This window comes from Bufo bufo, chromosome 7, assembly GCF_905171765.1.
Source record: "Bufo bufo chromosome 7, aBufBuf1.1, whole genome shotgun sequence".
Classification (NCBI taxonomy): Eukaryota; Metazoa; Chordata; class Amphibia; order Anura; family Bufonidae; genus Bufo; species Bufo bufo.
In genome coordinates, this window is record NC_053395.1 from 200,235,256 (window position 1) to 200,253,927 (window position 18,672).

The window sequence follows — 18,672 nt, forward strand, 5'->3', positions numbered from 1 at the left end:
GCTGCTGCTATGTCTCTGGAAAAGCAGCAGCGCTCATAAAGAGATACGGGAGGTAGCACTTGCACACTGCGCATGCTGTCTCCTCATACAGCTGATTGGCGGGGGTGCCGGGTATCAGACCCCCGCCGATCTGATATTGATGACCTATCCTAAAGATAGGTAATCAATATTAAAAGCCCAGAGAACCCCTTTAACTCTTTCTTTGGCGAATAAAAAAAAAAAAAAAAAAAACTTTCCATGCCTACCATCACCTATCTGAACTTCCAGCACTGCCGGGGTCGCATAGCATTGTATTGATTTATGATGCTATGTAACCCTTACAGTTCTGGAATGTATTAGATGACACTGACATAATGCTATCAGTGTTATCTAATACATTCCAGAACTGTAAATCAATATAATTCTATGTGACCCCATCAGTGCTGGGAGGTCAGGCCGGGTGTTCTCCCTGACACTTGCTGCGAGTTCAATGCATGGACCTCGCTCGTGTGAAAGGGACCTAAAAGGGAATATATAATGAAGGGAAGGTAACCCATTGTTTATTATTTCCTTATGTGTCCTCCTGCTCTGTGTCCAACCATTTGTCTGTGTATACAGTACCTCCTTCCTCTCGTCTTTGTCCTTGGTTCAGCCCTTCTGTGTTCCCTGTGGTGCTTTAGTGCTTTATGGTCCCTGCTTTACAGCAGCCTGCTACATGATCTTCGGTGAGAGCCTGTCTCTTGTGATCCTGCCTCCGCGTTGTCTGCACTGAAGGTAGAAGTCTCTGCAAGAAGGAGGCAAGAAAGTGTGCCGTAAAGGGAGGAAGCCAGGGAGTGAAAACACAGGGGCCTCATCAGGGCCGGCGTCAGCAACCAGCATACCCGGGCAAGTGCCGGCACCCACTGTTCCTTAGGGGGCCCACTCGTTTCCTCACTTCAAAATTGCGCCAGTCGCGGTCCCTTTAAACATCACCCTGCCTAGTATCACAGAACGCGGAGCGTGCTGCCCTCGGCACGCTTCATGTTCCCTCAGCAGCACAGGGGAGAAGGAAGCAGTCCCTCCCTCCCCCCTGTGCTGCTGCTGCCGCCGCCAATGGGGTTAGTGTGGGCGGAGGAGGGGAGGGACTGTGGCCACTGTGCCACCAGTGATAATTAACCTTTAATACAGATACAGGAGGCGGGTGCCGGCGGCAGAATCAGATAGCCGGCACCCGACCTCTGACAGGGAGCTGCGATCAGCGGCAGTTAACCCCTTAGGTGCCGCACCTCAGGGGTTAACTGCCGCTGATCGCAGCTCCCTGTCAGAGATCGGGTGCCGCCTATGTGATCTGCTGCCTGCACCCGCCTCCTGTATCTGTATTAAAGGTTAATTATCATTGGCGGTGCAGTGTACCTTCCCAGTGGCCACAGGGTCCCCTCCCCTCCTCCTCATTGGAGGCAGTGGCAGCTTCTGATTGGAGCCCCAGCTGTTTAATCCCGGGGCTCCGATCGCTTACTATGGCAGCCAGGACGCTACTGAAGCCCTGGCTGCCATGGCAATCTCCCTGCTGCTGTGTGCACTATTTACCCTAATAGAGCTCTATTAGGGTGAATAGGACAAGGGATTAAAAGATATCTGGTTCTAGCCCCTAAGAGGGAAATACTTATTAAATAAAAAGTACTAAAAAAAATTTACATATAAAATATCTAAACAATAAGTAAACATGTTACATATTGCGCGGAACCAATGTAGAAGTGAAAATAGGCAGCGGCACTCACCCGTGTGTAAGTAGACAGCTTTTATTTCTCAAAATAACATGAGGCAGGGGACGGAAGGATCCTGAGCACGCATTGAACAGCGGCGGCCGTTTCGCGCTACATGCGCTTCTTCTGGCTGTGCGTCAATGCGTGCTTGCGCATCGCTCCTTTTAAATGCTGGCGCAGGCCGTTGTCATGGAAATTAACAAGCCAGGCTGCGTCTGCATAAAGGAAATGACTAGCGGAAATAAAAATATAAATATAAAAACAATGACATGTGCAACTGTCAAGGATCATAAACAATACAGATAGTACAACAATATGCTAATACATGACATATTACAAAAAGGAGCGAAGGTCGTTCCTGTCATTCATACCTAATTCCCCTAAGGCATGTGTACGTAGTACCCACCTGGCCTCTCTCTGTAGGAGTAGACGATGTCTGTCTCCTCCTTGCAAGGGCATAGGTACGGTTTCTAAACCTGAGAAAGAGATACAACTAATGTCACCATCATGAGCTCTTCTTACATGTTCTATGAGTCTCGGACATCCTTTCCCTGTCTTGATGGAGTTAAAATGTTCCCTGACTCGTTCATAGAGGCATCTAATCGTCTTACCGACATAGAAGCGTCCACATGTGCATAGTAGTAAATATACTACTTAGGTACTGCGGCAGTTAATGAAAGTGTTAACTTTATGTGAAATGCCAGCAAATTCAATGCATTTTTTCTGAGAATTGCTAGTGCACAGTGAGCAGCTCCCACATCTAAAGTTGCCTCTAGGAAGGTTGCTTTTAAGCCAGTTCTTACTCCTATCTGTTTGAAACCTGCTCCTAACAAGCTTGTCTTTGACGGTATGGCTCCTTCTGAAGGAGATCAGGGGTTTCTGCTGTGTCAATTCATTTAGGGTTGCATCCCTTCTCAAGACGTCCCAATTTTTGAATATGACCGATCGTATGCGTTCGGCCATGGGGCTGTACTTGAATGAGAATTCAAATCTAGCACTCTTCTTCCCCCTTTTAGACTGATCTTTTTTCTTATACCCACTTTTAAGGAGACTTTCTTGTGTGAAGTTTTTCTCCACTCGTTCCATCTCCCTCTCTAGCATCTCTTCAGGGTAACCTCTCCTAACTAGTCGCTGCCTAAGATCCTGAGCCTGTCTACGGTATCCATCATCTGTGCTGTTGATACATCGCAATCTAATGAATTGACCGTAAGGTACGGATTTCTTGACATTCTGTGGATGAAAGCTGTCGTGGTGGAGCAAGGAGTTGGTCGTCGTGGGCTTACGAAAGCCCTCCGTGACCAACCCGTCGCTTTCCACCAGGACAGCCACATCCAAGAATTCCAACCTGCTACCTCCGAAATTGAGAGTGAAGGTCATGCCCATGTCATTACTGTTGAGATACTTCACAAACTCACCACATTCTTGTTCTGTACCCTCCCAGACTAGAAAGACATCATCTAGAAAGCGTAGGTATGCTTTGAGCTTAGAGAGAAAAGGGTTACTGGTAGAGTAAACGTACCTGTCTTCTAGTCTGGCAAGGTACATGTTAGCAAATGTGCATGAGACGGGGGTCCCCATAGCCGTACCCACTTTTTGTCTGAACCACTCGTTCCCAAACTGGAAAGTATTATTACTTAAAATAAACTTAAGTGCCTCGCCAACAAATTCACAATACAAGTCGCTTTTACCTAGGTTCACCACGATGTCAAGGACCGCCTCTACACCCGCATCATGTGGGATGCAGGTGTAGAGGCTTTCCACATCGAGGGACACCAGCTGGTAATCCTGTTGCCAACAAATTTCCCTGAGGGCTAGTAGGAAATCATTTGTGTCCCTGAGGTATGCAGGGGCGCTAGTGAGTACTGGTCTCAAGAGCCAGTCCAAATATTTGGACAAAGGCTCCGTCGCTGAGCCAATCCCCGCGACGATAGGACGTCCGGGGGGATGGCTCAGCGACTTGTGAACCTTGGGCAGAAAATACCAGGATGGCTTGGCTGGAGATAATGGGACAAGTTTGTCCAACATATTTCTGGAGAGAAACCCAACCTCCACAAACCTGTTGACGAGGGCTCTCAACAACCGTAGGGTATCAGGTAGGGGATCCCCCCGTATCTTTTCATAGACGTGAGTATCGCCTAATTATCTTAAGGCTTCGCTGAAATAATAATTTCTGGACATGAGAACCACGTTGCCCCCCTTGTCCGCCGGTTTCACAACTATGTCTTCCTGGGAGCGGAGCCATTGTAGGGCTTTATGCTCATCTGGACTAATGTTAGATTGAGCAGTGGAATAAATAACTGCTTTGATATCCCTCATAACCTGGTGTTGAAAGATATCAATGCTACTACCGGCGGGCATAGGGGGGCAAAAAGTGGACCTAACTCCACCTGTAAATGGATCCACAGAGGCATCAGGTGGAAATTCCTCAACAACATCCATTCCAGTGAGGAACTCGAGACAGGCTAGCTCTTCTTCACTAAATCTAGTGGATATGTGAAAAGCTCTGGGGTTAGGGTAGAGTGGTGACTCCCCCTGGGTGGTAGGTAACTTCTGTGGGGTATCCCTGAATAGCTTATGTAGGTGTAATTTACGAGTGGCTTTGAATAGATCAATTTCAAAAGTAACGGGATCAAACTTTTCAGTTAGACTGTAGCCAAGTCCTTTATTCAGAACCTTCATACAGCCAGGTGGTAATTGACGGTCCGTCAAATTGATCACTAGATTTTCGTCAGGGGGTAGGGAGGTATCTACTTCCTCCACGAAACCTGTTTCTTCTCCCTTCCTGACTTCCTGATCCCTCTTCCTCTTGCTGGTCTTTCTCCCTCCTCTTCTGGTCTTTTTCCTAAAGGGTCGAAGGGTTCGCTTACAGCGTCAGCTGGTATTGGACTGGGATCATCTGAAATGCTGGAGTCGGAATCAGTCGTCCAGTAATCGTTATTTTGACGACGGTACGTTTTTTTTCTTTTGTTGCTTTTTGTTAAACCTTCTACCGGTATTCCAATTGAAAATGGAGCCGGACTCGTAATCATGCTTGTCTCTGACAAATTTATCTCTTTTTCTTTCTTTAACTTCCGCCTGTGTGATGGTCAGCTTCTTGTTCAGCTTTTTATCAAACGTGTCCAGGAGGTTGTCAGACAGTCTAGATTCTAGTTCTGTCCGTGCTTTGTCAAGTTCATTTTTGGTTACGTCATACTCCTTAATATCTCTGTTTAGAACCATTTCTAGTATTTGCAGAGAGAAGCCCATGTGGAGTGTTTGCCATTCCTTTAAAAAGGCCTCGTCATGCTCATATTGTGCAGGAAATTTATAAATCCTTAAACCTCTGGGCACCCTTCCACTCTCCTTATAGGACTTTAGTGATTTTACTGTCCAGAAAAGACGTATTTCTTTTTCTGCTAACTGCGCAACTTTAATTTCAAGCGCGCGGGTGCTCAGGTTTTGCAAAGCGTCCTTGACGTTGCACTGTGCAAAGAAATCCTCCGCCCCTTGTCTGCCTTCAAGTAACGATTGGCTGGATGCCTCAGTAGCCATAGTAAACCAACAATAGCGATCGTAACAAAATATCTTCTGTGCTTAATCAGCGTGACGTAGTGTGCTCGAGCCCCAAAGCAACAGTCCTGAATGATACAAGTGAGATAAGGTAGGGGGCGGCACCACTACAACGGCTCAGCACACATGAATGAAACGCTGGCGTGGCTTGAAGAGGACACACACGATCGGTGGTGCTCAGCTGGACGTAACAGATAAGGTACAAAGCGGAACTAATGTAGAAGTGAAAATAGGCAGCGGCACTCACCCGTGTGTAAGTAGACAGCTTTTATTTCTCAAAATATTGCCTATGCCGTGAGCGCCGTAACAGAAAAAATAAATAACTAAAAACCGCGCGATTCACCTTTTTTTTTTATCAACTTGTCCCCCCAAAAAATAGGATCAGACTGTTCTATTATGGGCCGGACGTTCCATAAAATGCGGAATGCACGCGGATTTTTTGTGTTTTTTTTTTTCAAACACTGGGTAGTGTGGGGTTTCGCTCTGGTAGACAGGATTATCGGACGCAGTATAGAGGCAACAACAAGTTCTTTGGATCAAACAGTTCAGTGTTTTATTCACACGTTAGGCAAGTGACACAACAAGCAGTCATAATCAAACAAAAAGTCACCTTGCATTGTTGGTGGTAATTCACACCATGCGGCAATTCTGCCTCAAAGAGTCCTTGCTCATAGCAGCACCAACCTGTTTTCATGCCAAACAGGTAGCAAGCCTTCATCCAGACACAAGGCTCCCAGATCCCAACACAGAGACACGGCTTCTAAGCCCCACTCCCTATTTAAGGACAGCCAGGTGCTGCTAAAACCCGAACCGGCACTTTAAATCTGTTCCGGTATTAGAGGAAAATACCTGTTTTCCCAGACAAAACCTCTCACTGTGTCACATACCCTCCCCCCCTTTGTTCAACCCTGAGGGGGTGAACACACGCCAGACAGTGTACCCAGGACAGGGAATCCGCGTTTCCCTGTAAGCGGCCTGCCCTGTGTTCCACCGAAAACGTAAAGTTTTGTAGGGAGAGAAACCATCGGGTGACCCGGGCATTTCTGTCCTTGGACTGGCTCATCCACTCGAGAGGGGAGTGGTCAGTCACCAAGCAGAATTTTCTCCTTAATAAATAATAGCGGCACTCTCTCTCCACTATACTATGCCGGGTCTCAGCTGGGGTGAGCTTACGGCTGAGGAAGACAACGGGATGCTCCTCCCCATTCACTTCCTGAGACAGTACAGCACCGAGGCCTACTTCGGAGGCATTGGTCTGTACTATAAACTCCCTTTTGAAGTCGGGCGTAACCAAAATCGGGGACCCGCACAAGGCCGACTTCAAAGCGGAGAAATCCTCCTCCGCCCGATCATCCCAGCAAACCATCATTGACTTGTGTCTTCAAGAGTCCTGTCAAGGGGGCGGCTAGAGTAGCAAAGTAGGAAACAAACCTCATGTAATAGCCCACTATTCCCAGGAAAGACTTTATTTGCCTAGTGGTGACAGGTTAGGGTTCATAGGAAAAGGTCAGAAATTGATGTAAACACCACTGAAATGGTTCGGGAACAGCATGGGGAGGATGTCTGGATGCATCTTGGACTCCCAGGTCGCTGCTGGGAACGATGTTGTGCGAGTATTAAGCAACTTTTACAGACTGACAATAATAGGCACAAAACCGAAGATAAAATCGATTTTAGAGGAAAAATTGTTAGGAAACATTCTTTCCTGTATATTTACTTGTATATAAAGTGCAAGTGCTGCCAAAAATTACAAGGAAGAGGCACTCCGATACGACCCGTATATCACATAAAGGAGGGCCTCATTCACACTGTGGTACAATTGTTCAGGTAGTGGGACTCATACACTCATAAAGCCTATGTACTAAGTGAAAGGGCTGCCAAAGATTACAAGGTACCAGCACTCCAATAAACCCTTTATTACACATAAAGGAGGGCATCATACACACCCTTGAAAAATTATGATTGATTGCCTGCTGGTGACCCTCAAAAACATTAAAGGGGTTATCCGAGTTAACTTAATTTCTCTCTATGGCTTTATTTCCCCTATACATTAGTTTTCCTAAATAACTTGCAGTACCTATCTTGTGCCGTTTCTCTGCTACACTAAACAGTCATGTGACTGCCCACGTCATCAGCTGTGACGTTCCGTTTACATGGAGCTCTCTGCTTGTCGGAGTGACTAAGCCATGTAAACGGAACGTCATCAGCCTTGGCCACGCCCCCACCTCTCTGGATTACAGTCCGTGCGGCTGTGAGTTGATCGCGCATGCGCGATCCTCACTTGTGCCGCGGCTACCTCAAAGTTCCTCCCTGCGGCTAATAGGTGATCGCATATGCGCGATCATCAGGCCAGGCAAAACCAGCAATAGCTTGGGGCCCCGAACTGGTTGGGGCCCCGAGCTGGCCAAGCAGAGTAAAAGTCAGAAGATCCAATGGTATAAAATATTCTATCCCCCAGGCGTTCCCATGGTGACGGGGACGCTTGCCTGGTTAGAATATACCATCGGATCTGAGTTTTTCGAGCTCAGTGAGATCGTAAAAAAACTCAAATCCGATGGTATATTCTAACCCCCAAGCGTTCCCATGGTGACAGGGACGCTTGCCTGGGGGTTAGAATATACAGGGCGCTGTAGTGAGCTCTTTACTTGCATTCTTAGCTCTGTACTCCGGTAATAGCAGAGCAGGCAGTTCGGGGGGCGGCGCTCACTCACTGTCACTGACGTCACGCGCCTGCTCCTCCCACTAGGCGGAGCAGGCGCGTGACATCAGTGAATGAACGCTGCCTGCACTGCCTGCTGTTGTTACCAGAGCTCAGCCAAAGTAAGAGTCAGAGACTCAGAGATTTCAAAATAATAAGAAAATAGCTCTGCATTGAGAAATGAAGGGACTGATTAGTACTGCTGCTGTGAGCGTCGGGGAGGGGGATCTGTGGATGGCACTGTAGGGGGATCTGTGGTCTGTGGATGGCAGGCAGTGCCATCCACAGATCCCCCTACAGTGCCATCCACAGATCCCCCCTCCCTTAAACAGTGCCATCCACACAGATCTCCCCCCTAAACAGTGCCATCCACAGATCCCCTCCCACAAATATTCATGAGGGAGAGATGAGTCATTGTTGTTACTGCTGCATGTAAACACAGCAATAACAGAACCTAGAAAAGGTGTAAAGATCGTTGTTTTTTTTTAAAAAATCAAGCTTGACTAATGTATATGTATATCCTGATTAATTTTGTTAGGTTTTATTTTTTTTCCCATAACTCGGATAACCCCTTTAAGGGCAAGGGCCTGCTGGTGACCCTCTAAAACATTAGGGGTGAGGGCCTGCTGCTGATCTGACCATCCAAAACATTAGGGGTGAGGGTCTGCTGCTGAGCTGACCCTCTAAAATATTAGGGGTGAGGGCCTGCTGCTGATCTGACCATCCAAAACATTAGGGGTGAGGGTCTGCTGCTGAGCTGACCCTCTAAAACATTAGGGGTGAGGGCCTGCTGCTGATCTGACCATCTAAAACATTAGGGGCGAGGGTCTGCTGCTGAGCTGACCATCTAAAACATTAGGGGTGAGGGTCTGCATCTGAGCTGACCCTCTAAAACATTAGGGGTGAGGGCCTGTTACTGATCTGACCCTCTAAAACATTAGGGGTGAGGGTCTGCTGCTGAGCTGACCCTCTAAAACATTATGGGCGAGGGCCTGCTGGTGACCCTCTAAAACATTAGGGGTAAGTGTCTGCTGCTGAGCTGACCCTCTAAAACATTAGGAGAGAGGGCAGCCTAATAAGCATGTTGATATGATCGAAGAGGAGGACTAGAAAGGGAAGATTGGACCATATACGCTTTTTTGTGGTGGAAGGGGTGCATGGGAATACAGTGTATTCAATACACCATAAAAGCCACATTTAAAGTGCCTTTATTTTCAGCCGCTTTCCCTTTAGTGGAGTAGAGAAGTCCAGGGCAATCCAGGCCTTGTTCATTTTGATAAGAGTCAACCTGTCAGCATTTTCAGTTGACAGGCGGATGCACTTAATACCCGCTCTGACAAAACGCTGGCGGCCGGGCAGGCCAGCACCTCCAAGGCGTAGGGCGCCAGTTCGTGCCACGTGTCCAGCTTGGACACCCAATAGTTGTTAGGCACAGAGGGATCACTGAGGACGCTGACACGGTCTGCTACGTACTCCTTCACCATCTTCCAAAACTTTTCCCTCCTTGTGACACTACGCCACGCATCAGGGTGAGGGTGCTGGCAGGGTGTCATGAAACTGTCCCAGGCCTTGGAGAGTGTTTCCCTGCCTCTGTTGGAACTGCTGTGAGTTCCCCTCGTCTCCCCTCCTCGGTTGCCCAAGGAACTACATACTCTGCCGCCTGTGTTGTCAGCTGGAAATTTTTGGAGCAATTTTTCCACAAGGACCTTCTGGTATTGCACCATTTTGCTAGTCCTCTCCACCACAGGAATGAGAGATGAGAAGTTCCCGAGGGTCACGGGAAAGGCAGCATAACATAAAGTCAACCATGTGTGCCAGAGTCCCAACAGACAAGACTTCGCTGTCCTCCTCAGGAGGATGACTCTCAATCTCCTCATCCTCTTCCTCCTCTTCGGCCCATCCACGCTGAACAGATGGAATAAACCTGCTATGGGTACTACCCTCTGTAGCGGAGGCAACTGTCTTCTGCTCCTCTTCCTCATCCTCATCATCCTCCAATTCGCGCTGGGAAGACGAACTGAGGGTGGTCTGGCTATCACCCTGTGTACTGTCTTCCCCCATTTCCACCTCTTCCACATGCAAAGCGTCTGCCTTCATTGTGAGCAGCGAGCGTCTCAGTAGACACAGAAGTAGGATGGTTACGCTGATAATAGCGGCATCGCTGATCACCATCTGTGTTAATTCCTCAAAGTTGCCTTTAACCTCACACAGGTCAGACATCCATGCCCACTCGTTGCTTGTGAAGAGCGGAAGCTAACTGGAAAGGCAACGACCTTGTTGCAGCTGGTATTCCACTACTGCCCTCTGCTGCTCACAAAGTCTGGCCAACATGTGCAACGTGCTCACGTCGCACAACAGGCGGTGAGCTGGCAATTGCAAGCGCTGCTGCAGCGTTGCCAAACCGGTGGCAGCTGTAGCTGATTTTCAAAAATGGGCACACACGCGGCTCACCTTCACCAAATTGGGGTAGGTTTTGAGAAACCGCTGAACCACTAAGTTGAACACGTGGGCTAGGCATGGTATGTGTGTGAGCTTGCCGAGCTCCAAAGCCACCACCAAGTTACGGACATTATCAGACATAACCATGCCTGTTTGTAGGTTGAGTGGCGAGAGCCACAGATCAGTCTGGTCCCTTATACCCTGCCACAGCTCTGCGGCAGTGTGCTGTTTGTCACCTAAGCAAATAAGTTTCAGCACGGCCTGTTGCTGATCCCCACTGCAGTGCTACACTGCTTCCAGCTACTGACTGATAGCTGACTGGTGCTGCAAGATGAGAATTTAGAGGTGGAAGTGGAGGAGGAGAAGGGGGGGTTGCAGCCACTAATCTAGGTGGTGGTGGAAATCCTGATGGAAGTAGGGCCGGCAATCCTTGGCGTCGGTAGCACCTGTGCCATCCCAGGTTACGACTCACTCCCGGCCTCCACAACGTTCACCCCGTGTGCCGTCAGGGAAATGTATTGTCCCTGGCCAAAAGCACTTGTCCATGTGTCAGTCGTTAGGTGGACCTTCCCATTAACTGCGTTGGTGAGGGCACGAGTGAAGTTACGGGACACATGCTGGTGTAAGGCGGGGACGGCACACCGGGAAAAATAGTGGTGGTTGGGGACTGAGTAACGAGGGACAGCCGCCGCCATCAGGCTGTGGAAAGCCTCAGTGTCCACAAGCCTAAATAGCAACATTTCCAGGGCTAGCAATTTGGAAAGGTGCGCATTTAGTGCTATTGCCTGCGGCTGGGTATTTGCGCTTTCGCTCAAACGCCTGGGGTATGGACGTCTGTACGCTGTGCTGGGACACAGAAGTGGATGTGCTAGCTGATGGTGCTTGCGAAGGTCTAGGTGCAGGGCGGGAGGCATCCGGGCCTGTGTCTTGGACAGGGGATTGGCCAGCACGTAACACAGGGGTGTGGTGTGACCAGCAGACACTGATTGTGGACCCAGGCGTTCGGCTCACCTATTAGGGTGCTTTGATGCCTTGTGGCGGATCATGCTGGTGGTGGTGAGGTTGCTAGTGTTCACGCCTCTGCTTATTTTGGTACGGCAATGCCAATGACAATTCTTTTATCGTCCGCACTTTCCTCAAAAAGCGCCAGACTGCGGAACACCTACCCCTTGGCAATGGAGATTGCCGCAAGGGGATCTCCGGGGAACAGTTGCAGGCGTGTTTGGTTTGGCACCCCTTCTCCCTTTTGCCACCCCACTGCCTCTTCCAGCCTGTTGCGGTGCTGTGGATCCCTCCCCCTCTGTATTTCTGTCCTCGCTCGGCTTGCCACCTTCCTAGGTTGGGTCAGTGATTTCATCGTCCACCACCTCCTCTTCCACTTCCTCACTCTGGTCATCCTCCTGACTTGTTGACCTAACAAGAACCTCACTTATTGACAACTGTGTCTCATCCTCATCATCAACCTCTTGAGACACTAATTGCCATTGACTTATTGGCAACTGTGTCTCATCATCATCCAACTTGTGAAACACTAATTGCCGTTCCCCACCATCATCTTCTTCTGACTGTGGATGCTCAAGAGTTTGGGAATCAGTGCACAAGATCTCCTCATGTCCCTCTTCAAGCGGGCTTGGCGAGAGGCCCAAATCAAGGAATGGTGGGAGGATCATCAGGGTGAGGATTCTGTTGACCAGACTCTTGGCTACCGTTGACCAGACTGTTGACCAGACTCTTGGCTACCGAGAGTGGACTTTGTGGAAGACAGGGTGGTGCTTAACCGACTGGAAGCATTATCTGCTGCAATCCAACCGACCACCGGGTCGCACTGGTGTAACTTCGAGAGTGGTCTCCTGCGCCGCCCTGCAAACTGGGACTGCACAGTTTCACCGCGTGCACCCCTCTGCGTGCACAATCAGCAGCAAGGCCACTTCCCCGTCCCTTACTGCTCGCCTTCATCATATTAAATGGTATATATGCTTGCAAGTATGTCACACGTACAGTAGCGCAGGTTTTGTAAGTGTATGCGCAAATAAATTACACTGAATGTCACAGATATTTAGGATGCGCAAACATTATACAGGAGATGTAGCACAGGTAATGTCACTGTCACCAGCGGCGAAAAAATTTGACTGAATGTCACAGATATTTAGGATGCGCAAACGTTATGGGATGCGCAAACATTATACAGGAGATGTAGCGCAGGTAATGTCGCTGTCACCAGCGGGGAAAAATTTAGACTGAATGTCACAGATATTTAGGATGCGCAAACGTTATTCAGGAAATGTAGCGCAGGTAATGTCGCTGTCACCAGCAGCGAAAAAATTTGACAATGTCACAGATATTTAGGATGCGCAAATGTTATACAGGAGATGTATGTAGTGCAGCTAATGTCTCTGTCACCAGCGGCGAAAAAATTTGACTGAATGTCACAGATATTTAGGATGCGCAAGAGTTATACAGGAGATGTAGCACAGGTAATGTCGCTGTCACCAGATTGCGCTGAATGTCACAAATATTTAGGATGCGCTAATGTAACACAACAGATGTAGCAGAGGTTGTGTCACTGTCAGCAGCGGCCAAACAATTGCATGTAATATATAGGTTGCGCTAATAATATACAGTACAGGTGAAACTCTAAAAATTAGAATATCGTGCAAAGTTCATTTATTTCAGTAATGCAACTTAAAAGGTGAAACTAATATATGAGATAGACTCATTACATGCAAAGTGAGATATTTCAAGCCTTTATTTGTTATAATTTGGATAATTATGGCTTACAGCTTATGAAAACCCCAAAGGCACAATCTCAGGTACCCTTTGCTCAGGGGGTATAGATTAATTAGCTGACTAGAATGTGACACTTTGAGCCTAGAATATTGAATCTTTTCACAATATTCTAATTTTAAGTTGCATTAATGCAACTCCTTCTTAAGTTGCATTACTGAAATAAATAATCTTTTGAACGATATTCTAATTTTTCAAGTTTCACCTGTGTATTGCAGCCAGATAAAACAATAGTCCTTTAAAGGACTTTTGGGTCTCTAAAACCTGTCAACACTAAACAATTCCTGTCCCTACACTATCTGTCCCTTCTGCTGCAGCTCTCCCTGACTAAAGCTTCATTCACGCGTCCGCAAGTGTGGTCCGCATCCGTTCTGCAATTGTGCGGAACGGGTGCGAACCCATTAATTCTCTTAGGGGGCGGAATGTGCACTATGTGCTCTCCGCATCCGCATTTCCGGAGCGCGGCCCCGAACTTCCGGCCTGCAGCTCCGCAAGAAATAGGCCTTCTCTCTTTAGTGCCGGCCATGTGGGGCCCAGTGTATTGCGGATCCACAATACCCCACGGACGTGTGAATGGACCCTAAGACTGAGCCGAAGCACGTGTCATCGGGTGTTATATAGCACCCGATGACGCGTTCCGGCCAGCCAATCACTGTAATGCCAGTAACCAACATGTCTACGGCATTATAGTGAGGGCCAGTACATCCCTGCACGTTTATTGGCTGTGAAGCAGCCAACAAACATGCGGGGAGGAGACTCGAGCACCGCACTTGAGCACACGCGGTGTTCGGCCGAACACGGCGATATGCCGAGCATCGCGATGCTTGAGTGAAAATGGTGTTTGGCCGAGCATGCTCACCCAACACTAATCACCACAGCTTCTCTCCACTGCTGAGCCATTTCTGTCCTGCACTGGTAACATGATGGTGACATTATCGCAGGTCCTTTTCAGCTACTGCATTTAGAACTGATCACATGGACTGTGATGTCTTCACAGGTCCTTCAGCTCTTGCAGGGCGTTAGATTAAATTGTATTGCCATCCTGAGGATAGGAATACAGTTGTATCTAGCTGGCAGGCAGTACATTCGGGACCTGGGACAAATCATTAGGGGCCCAGGCCCCGAATTGGGATTTTGCCTGCCACGACAGATTGCCAGTCTGGGTCTGATTCATGACCTATTCTTAGGATAGGCCATCAATATCTGTTTGGTGGGGGTCCGACAACCCACAGCCGCACTGTTCAGCTGTACCCAAATAGCTCTGGTGCAAGAACTACACAGCTCCATCCGTTGTGTACTGGATGAAGCTGGGTACTGTAGTGCTATTCCCAATTACATCAACCAGTCCTGTCCATTACATCCGGATTAAATTCCATCACTGTGGACGTGCTGTCTCCAGTTTTTTTTATTTTTCATCTCTCATTACATAGTGGACGGAGCTGTGCAGTTCCAGCGCTGACTTCTGACAGCTACTTAGGATCAGTTGATCGTCGGGGATTTTGGTTGCTGATCGGATATTGATGGCTTGTCCTGAGGATAGACCATCAGTGTTAAAATCCTGGAATACTCCTTTAAGATGAACGTCCCCTTTTTATGTTGCAGAGTAATGTAAGTGACTTATCTTTTATACCTTTTCTTCCTTGACTGAAAAAAATGAATCTAAGAAAACGAGAACAAGTTCTATTATCATGGGAAAAATAGCATTATGTTCCAAGCTGGACCTGCACTCCTGTGTCTACTTTCATCCACCGCTTTCAAGGATACACCTTGATCCAGTCCTAGCTACGATAAGAAATTCAGACTTTTACTTCATCCAGCAAGGTCTAGGAATACCATTCTCATCAACTACTCTTGAACATTTTCCAAGCCGTAGCATAATCCCATAATCATCTCTACCTACTGCCAAATCCTACGACGTTAAATACCAGCAGTGGCACAAATGTGCAGACGTGACTATGGCTGTAGTAAGCTTGGCACTAGACAGAAGGTATTGCAGCCTCTAGTGCTTATAGGTGGCACAGGGGGTTAGACATAAATACAATAATTGTTAAATGCACTATATTTGGAAAACTAAGTTAAGATTTTTCATTTTGGCACTTTTTTTATTTTTTATTTTTATGAATCATGCAAAGTTGTAAAATGTTTTATGCAGGACTACATATGCACTGTTCAGCATAAATTAGATTTCCTTGCATTAAGATGTTAAACTCCAGTGAAAAATAAAAGTCGATATGAGATTCTTTTTGAAGCCTTTCCCTTCAGTGCTCAGCCATTTGTGCTTTAGACCTTTAAAGGGGGTTTCCGGGAGTTTAATACTGATAGCCTATCCTCGGGAAAGGTCATCAATATCTGATAGGTGAGATGTCCAATTCCTGGCACCCCCACCTATCAGCTGTTTTTAAAGAGGCTGCGGTACTCTGGCGAGCGCTGCGGCCCCCTCACAGCCTACCAAGCACAAAGCCATATATTGTATACTGGCTGTGCTTGGTATTGCAGCCCAGGCCCATTCACTTGAATGGGAAAGAGCTGCAAATAGGCCATGTGACCTATGAACATGATGTCACTGGCCTGGGAGGAGGCCACAGCGGCCTCTTGAAGTAGCTGATCGGCAGGGTTGCTGGGAGTCAGACCCACACTGATCAGATATTGATGACCTAATACCCTCAAACTAGTCATCTGGGCGAAGCTATTACTTTCAATAGTCACACAGTCCCCCTGTAATTACGTCCATTGAGGCGTGATTGACATGCCAATGAGGGCCAACAGAGCAGCATCACTGCCGAAATCTTGGTTGTGCTTTTTTCTGCTTTATATGTGCACTGTGCATTTGCCGGAAGCAGGGATACACAGTCCTAGAGTTTCAGCACTTATTCTGCTGACATCGGACCCTCTTTGGCATACCAATGATACCTCAGTGGGCTTGATTACAGCGGGACCTGTTTGACTGTTGAGATTGACCTTTTGACTATTTCTACAGGATTCATTATCAGCCAGCAAATCGAAGAGGATGTTAGTATAGCTATTAAAGAGCCTCATAATATGTTGCTGGTAGTTCCTATTTGAAAATCCAGATGACAGATTACCTTTAATTAGATCTGATGCTGCTGTAATCACAAGACCCTATTACATCGCTCCCTGTAAGGATACACATACAGCTTGCAATAATCTGTGTGATATATTCAAGTTATTTTATCCATTTCTCTCTCTATCTATCTGCTCCTATAGCTGACATCAGCAGGGAGTAAGTAAAGGACTGCAGTAATTCAAACCCCTTCTTACTGTGCCCTACATTGAAATCAGTGTGCGTGCGCCTCCTCATAAATCAGGCACAGTCTGGCAGCACGGGTGTATCAAACACCGGCATAAAAGGCCTGTTTCTGATAAATAACCTCCATAGTATTTGCTTTTGCATGTCAGCCTTGGTAGCGTGCACCTGTACTTTATTTCATACTGTTTGGAGGTGCTGGTCTAACATTGATTTTTCGAGCTACACTTTAGTGACTAAGTATGTTTACATGAAAAATCAATCATGTGGAACCGTTTTCTGTTGTTTATTCCCCTGTGGAGTTTTGTAGGTATTCTCTACCTTAAAGGGGTATTCCAGTTTTTTGAAGTTATCACCTACCCACAAGATAGGGGATAACTATTAGATAGGTGGGGGTCCTACCCCCTGAATTGAACATAGCGGCCGGTCGCACATGCGCATGAACGCTCTATTCATTTCTATGAGAGGTAACAGTGTACAGTGCTCAGCTATCTCTGGAACTCCAATATAAATTAATGGAGCGGCCTCACGCATGGCCAGCCGGCCACTCCGTTCATCTTGGGGTGCTGCAGGGGGTACGGGGCCCCTGTTCTCGTGAACGGTGTGGGTTCCAGCAGTAGGTCCCCCACCGATCTAATAGTTATCCCCTATCCTGTGAACAGGGGATAACTTTAAGTAACCCGACTACTCCTTTAACCTTTACCTCAATTAGCAGGATACATATATTTTCCAGTCTTACTTATATTTGGGTTCCTTTAAAGTAGTGTTAGGTTCTTGTGTTTATGAAGCTTTCAAGTAAACTGGGGGCAAATTATATCCCGTGGAACACAATTTGGAAAACACTGAAGTTAAATACTTCTTAAAATCTGCAAGAAGCTGTTACAGGCTTGAAGGAGTAAGGAGGGTATGCGTGACTATTTAATTGTTTTCAGTTCAGATATGTCCATTACGATGACCATGAACCACAGGTCCCCTTTGTGGTTTGTTTTTGAGAATGGCTTAGCAGGGGGCTTGGTTGTCACTTACATTATGTTCCCTGTGTAGGTGAGCCATGAAAAGATGTGGGACTTGCACCGCTTCAATAAAGATCAAAGAAGAGCATTGATGGAGAGTTGGACACGCTATAAAAAAGATTTTCTCGTCAAGGCAGCAATGACCATTGCAGAGGCGGGTTCTATGTATGAAATAGAGCTCTTTGTAGCAAATGACAGGAAACAACAGCAAGAGATCTGTAGTGAACTTAAAGAAAAGGTAAGTGATTGTGACATGCAATACCATTCTATCCCTCATATGTAAAACCCGTTACCTAAAAGTGGACCTAGTCACACCGCGTAACATTAGGTTACATCTCCTTTCCAATCGTTTAAGCATTTATGTCATAGGCCAAAGTAACAATATCGAGACTATGTTAATTCTGCAGTGCGAAGATGTCCATATTGTTCAATTCCTTTTTGCTATAAGTGTCTCCCAACTAGAAGGTGGTCCTCTGCTGCAGGGGCAGACTGGCCATAGACCTACAGGGAAACTTCCCGGTGGGCCGATGTCCAAGGGGATAGCAGTCAGGTAAGTAATGATCCAATGCCCCCTTTCTGACTCCTGTAAGAAGGTACAAGGAATCATCGTGGATGATAGGTACGTGTCACCGAGGTTCCTGGCCTCGGTGGAGTAAGAGATGGTTTTTATGTGTCAGCAGCAGTTGCTGTTTGACACCTTGATACTTAGTATGGCTTTAATAGCTGATCTGGGACGGTTCTTACTGGGAGTAGTCAAAGTGCTGGGTGGGTGACTACTCCCCATGTTCCAGGCCGGGTTTTGCCAGGCATAAAAACCAGCCAGCACTGCCGGGTGAGGAGTATTACCTCCGTCTGACAGTGGAGCTCAGGAGGTCTGTGTGCTGTGATTTGAGGGCTGTGTTGGGATCCGCGGCTTGAGCCGGGTTGCAGGGCTCAGACCCGTTTGAGGGCCAACAGGCCGCCTAACGCCTGCCTGTGGACATGACAAAGCAGAACTTCCAACAGGGTGTGAAGTAACACCCAGGAGAAAAGGTGACTGTTTTGTATATGAACTTTTCATGTGTGTGAACGATCACCAAGCAACTTGCGTTTTTGTTTTGCTTTCACGTGTGAATAAACACTGATGTTTTGAACCATGAACTTGTACTTTGCCTCTGTGCTGCCCCCGCTAATCCTAACTACCAGAATAAATTCCCACACTCC

General features: G+C 47.3%; 1 protein-coding gene across 1 annotated transcript in view; it reads left to right on the forward strand.

The window, feature by feature from the left end:
• CCDC148 (coiled-coil domain containing 148) overlaps positions 1-18,672 on the forward strand; it is a 220,169-nt gene that overhangs the window by 150,644 nt on the left and 50,853 nt on the right. The window contains exon 10 of the mRNA XM_040440791.1: positions 17,501-17,707. Coding sequence (XP_040296725.1) covers positions 17,501-17,707 — 207 coding nt within the window. The remainder of the gene's footprint in view (positions 1-17,500; positions 17,708-18,672) is intronic.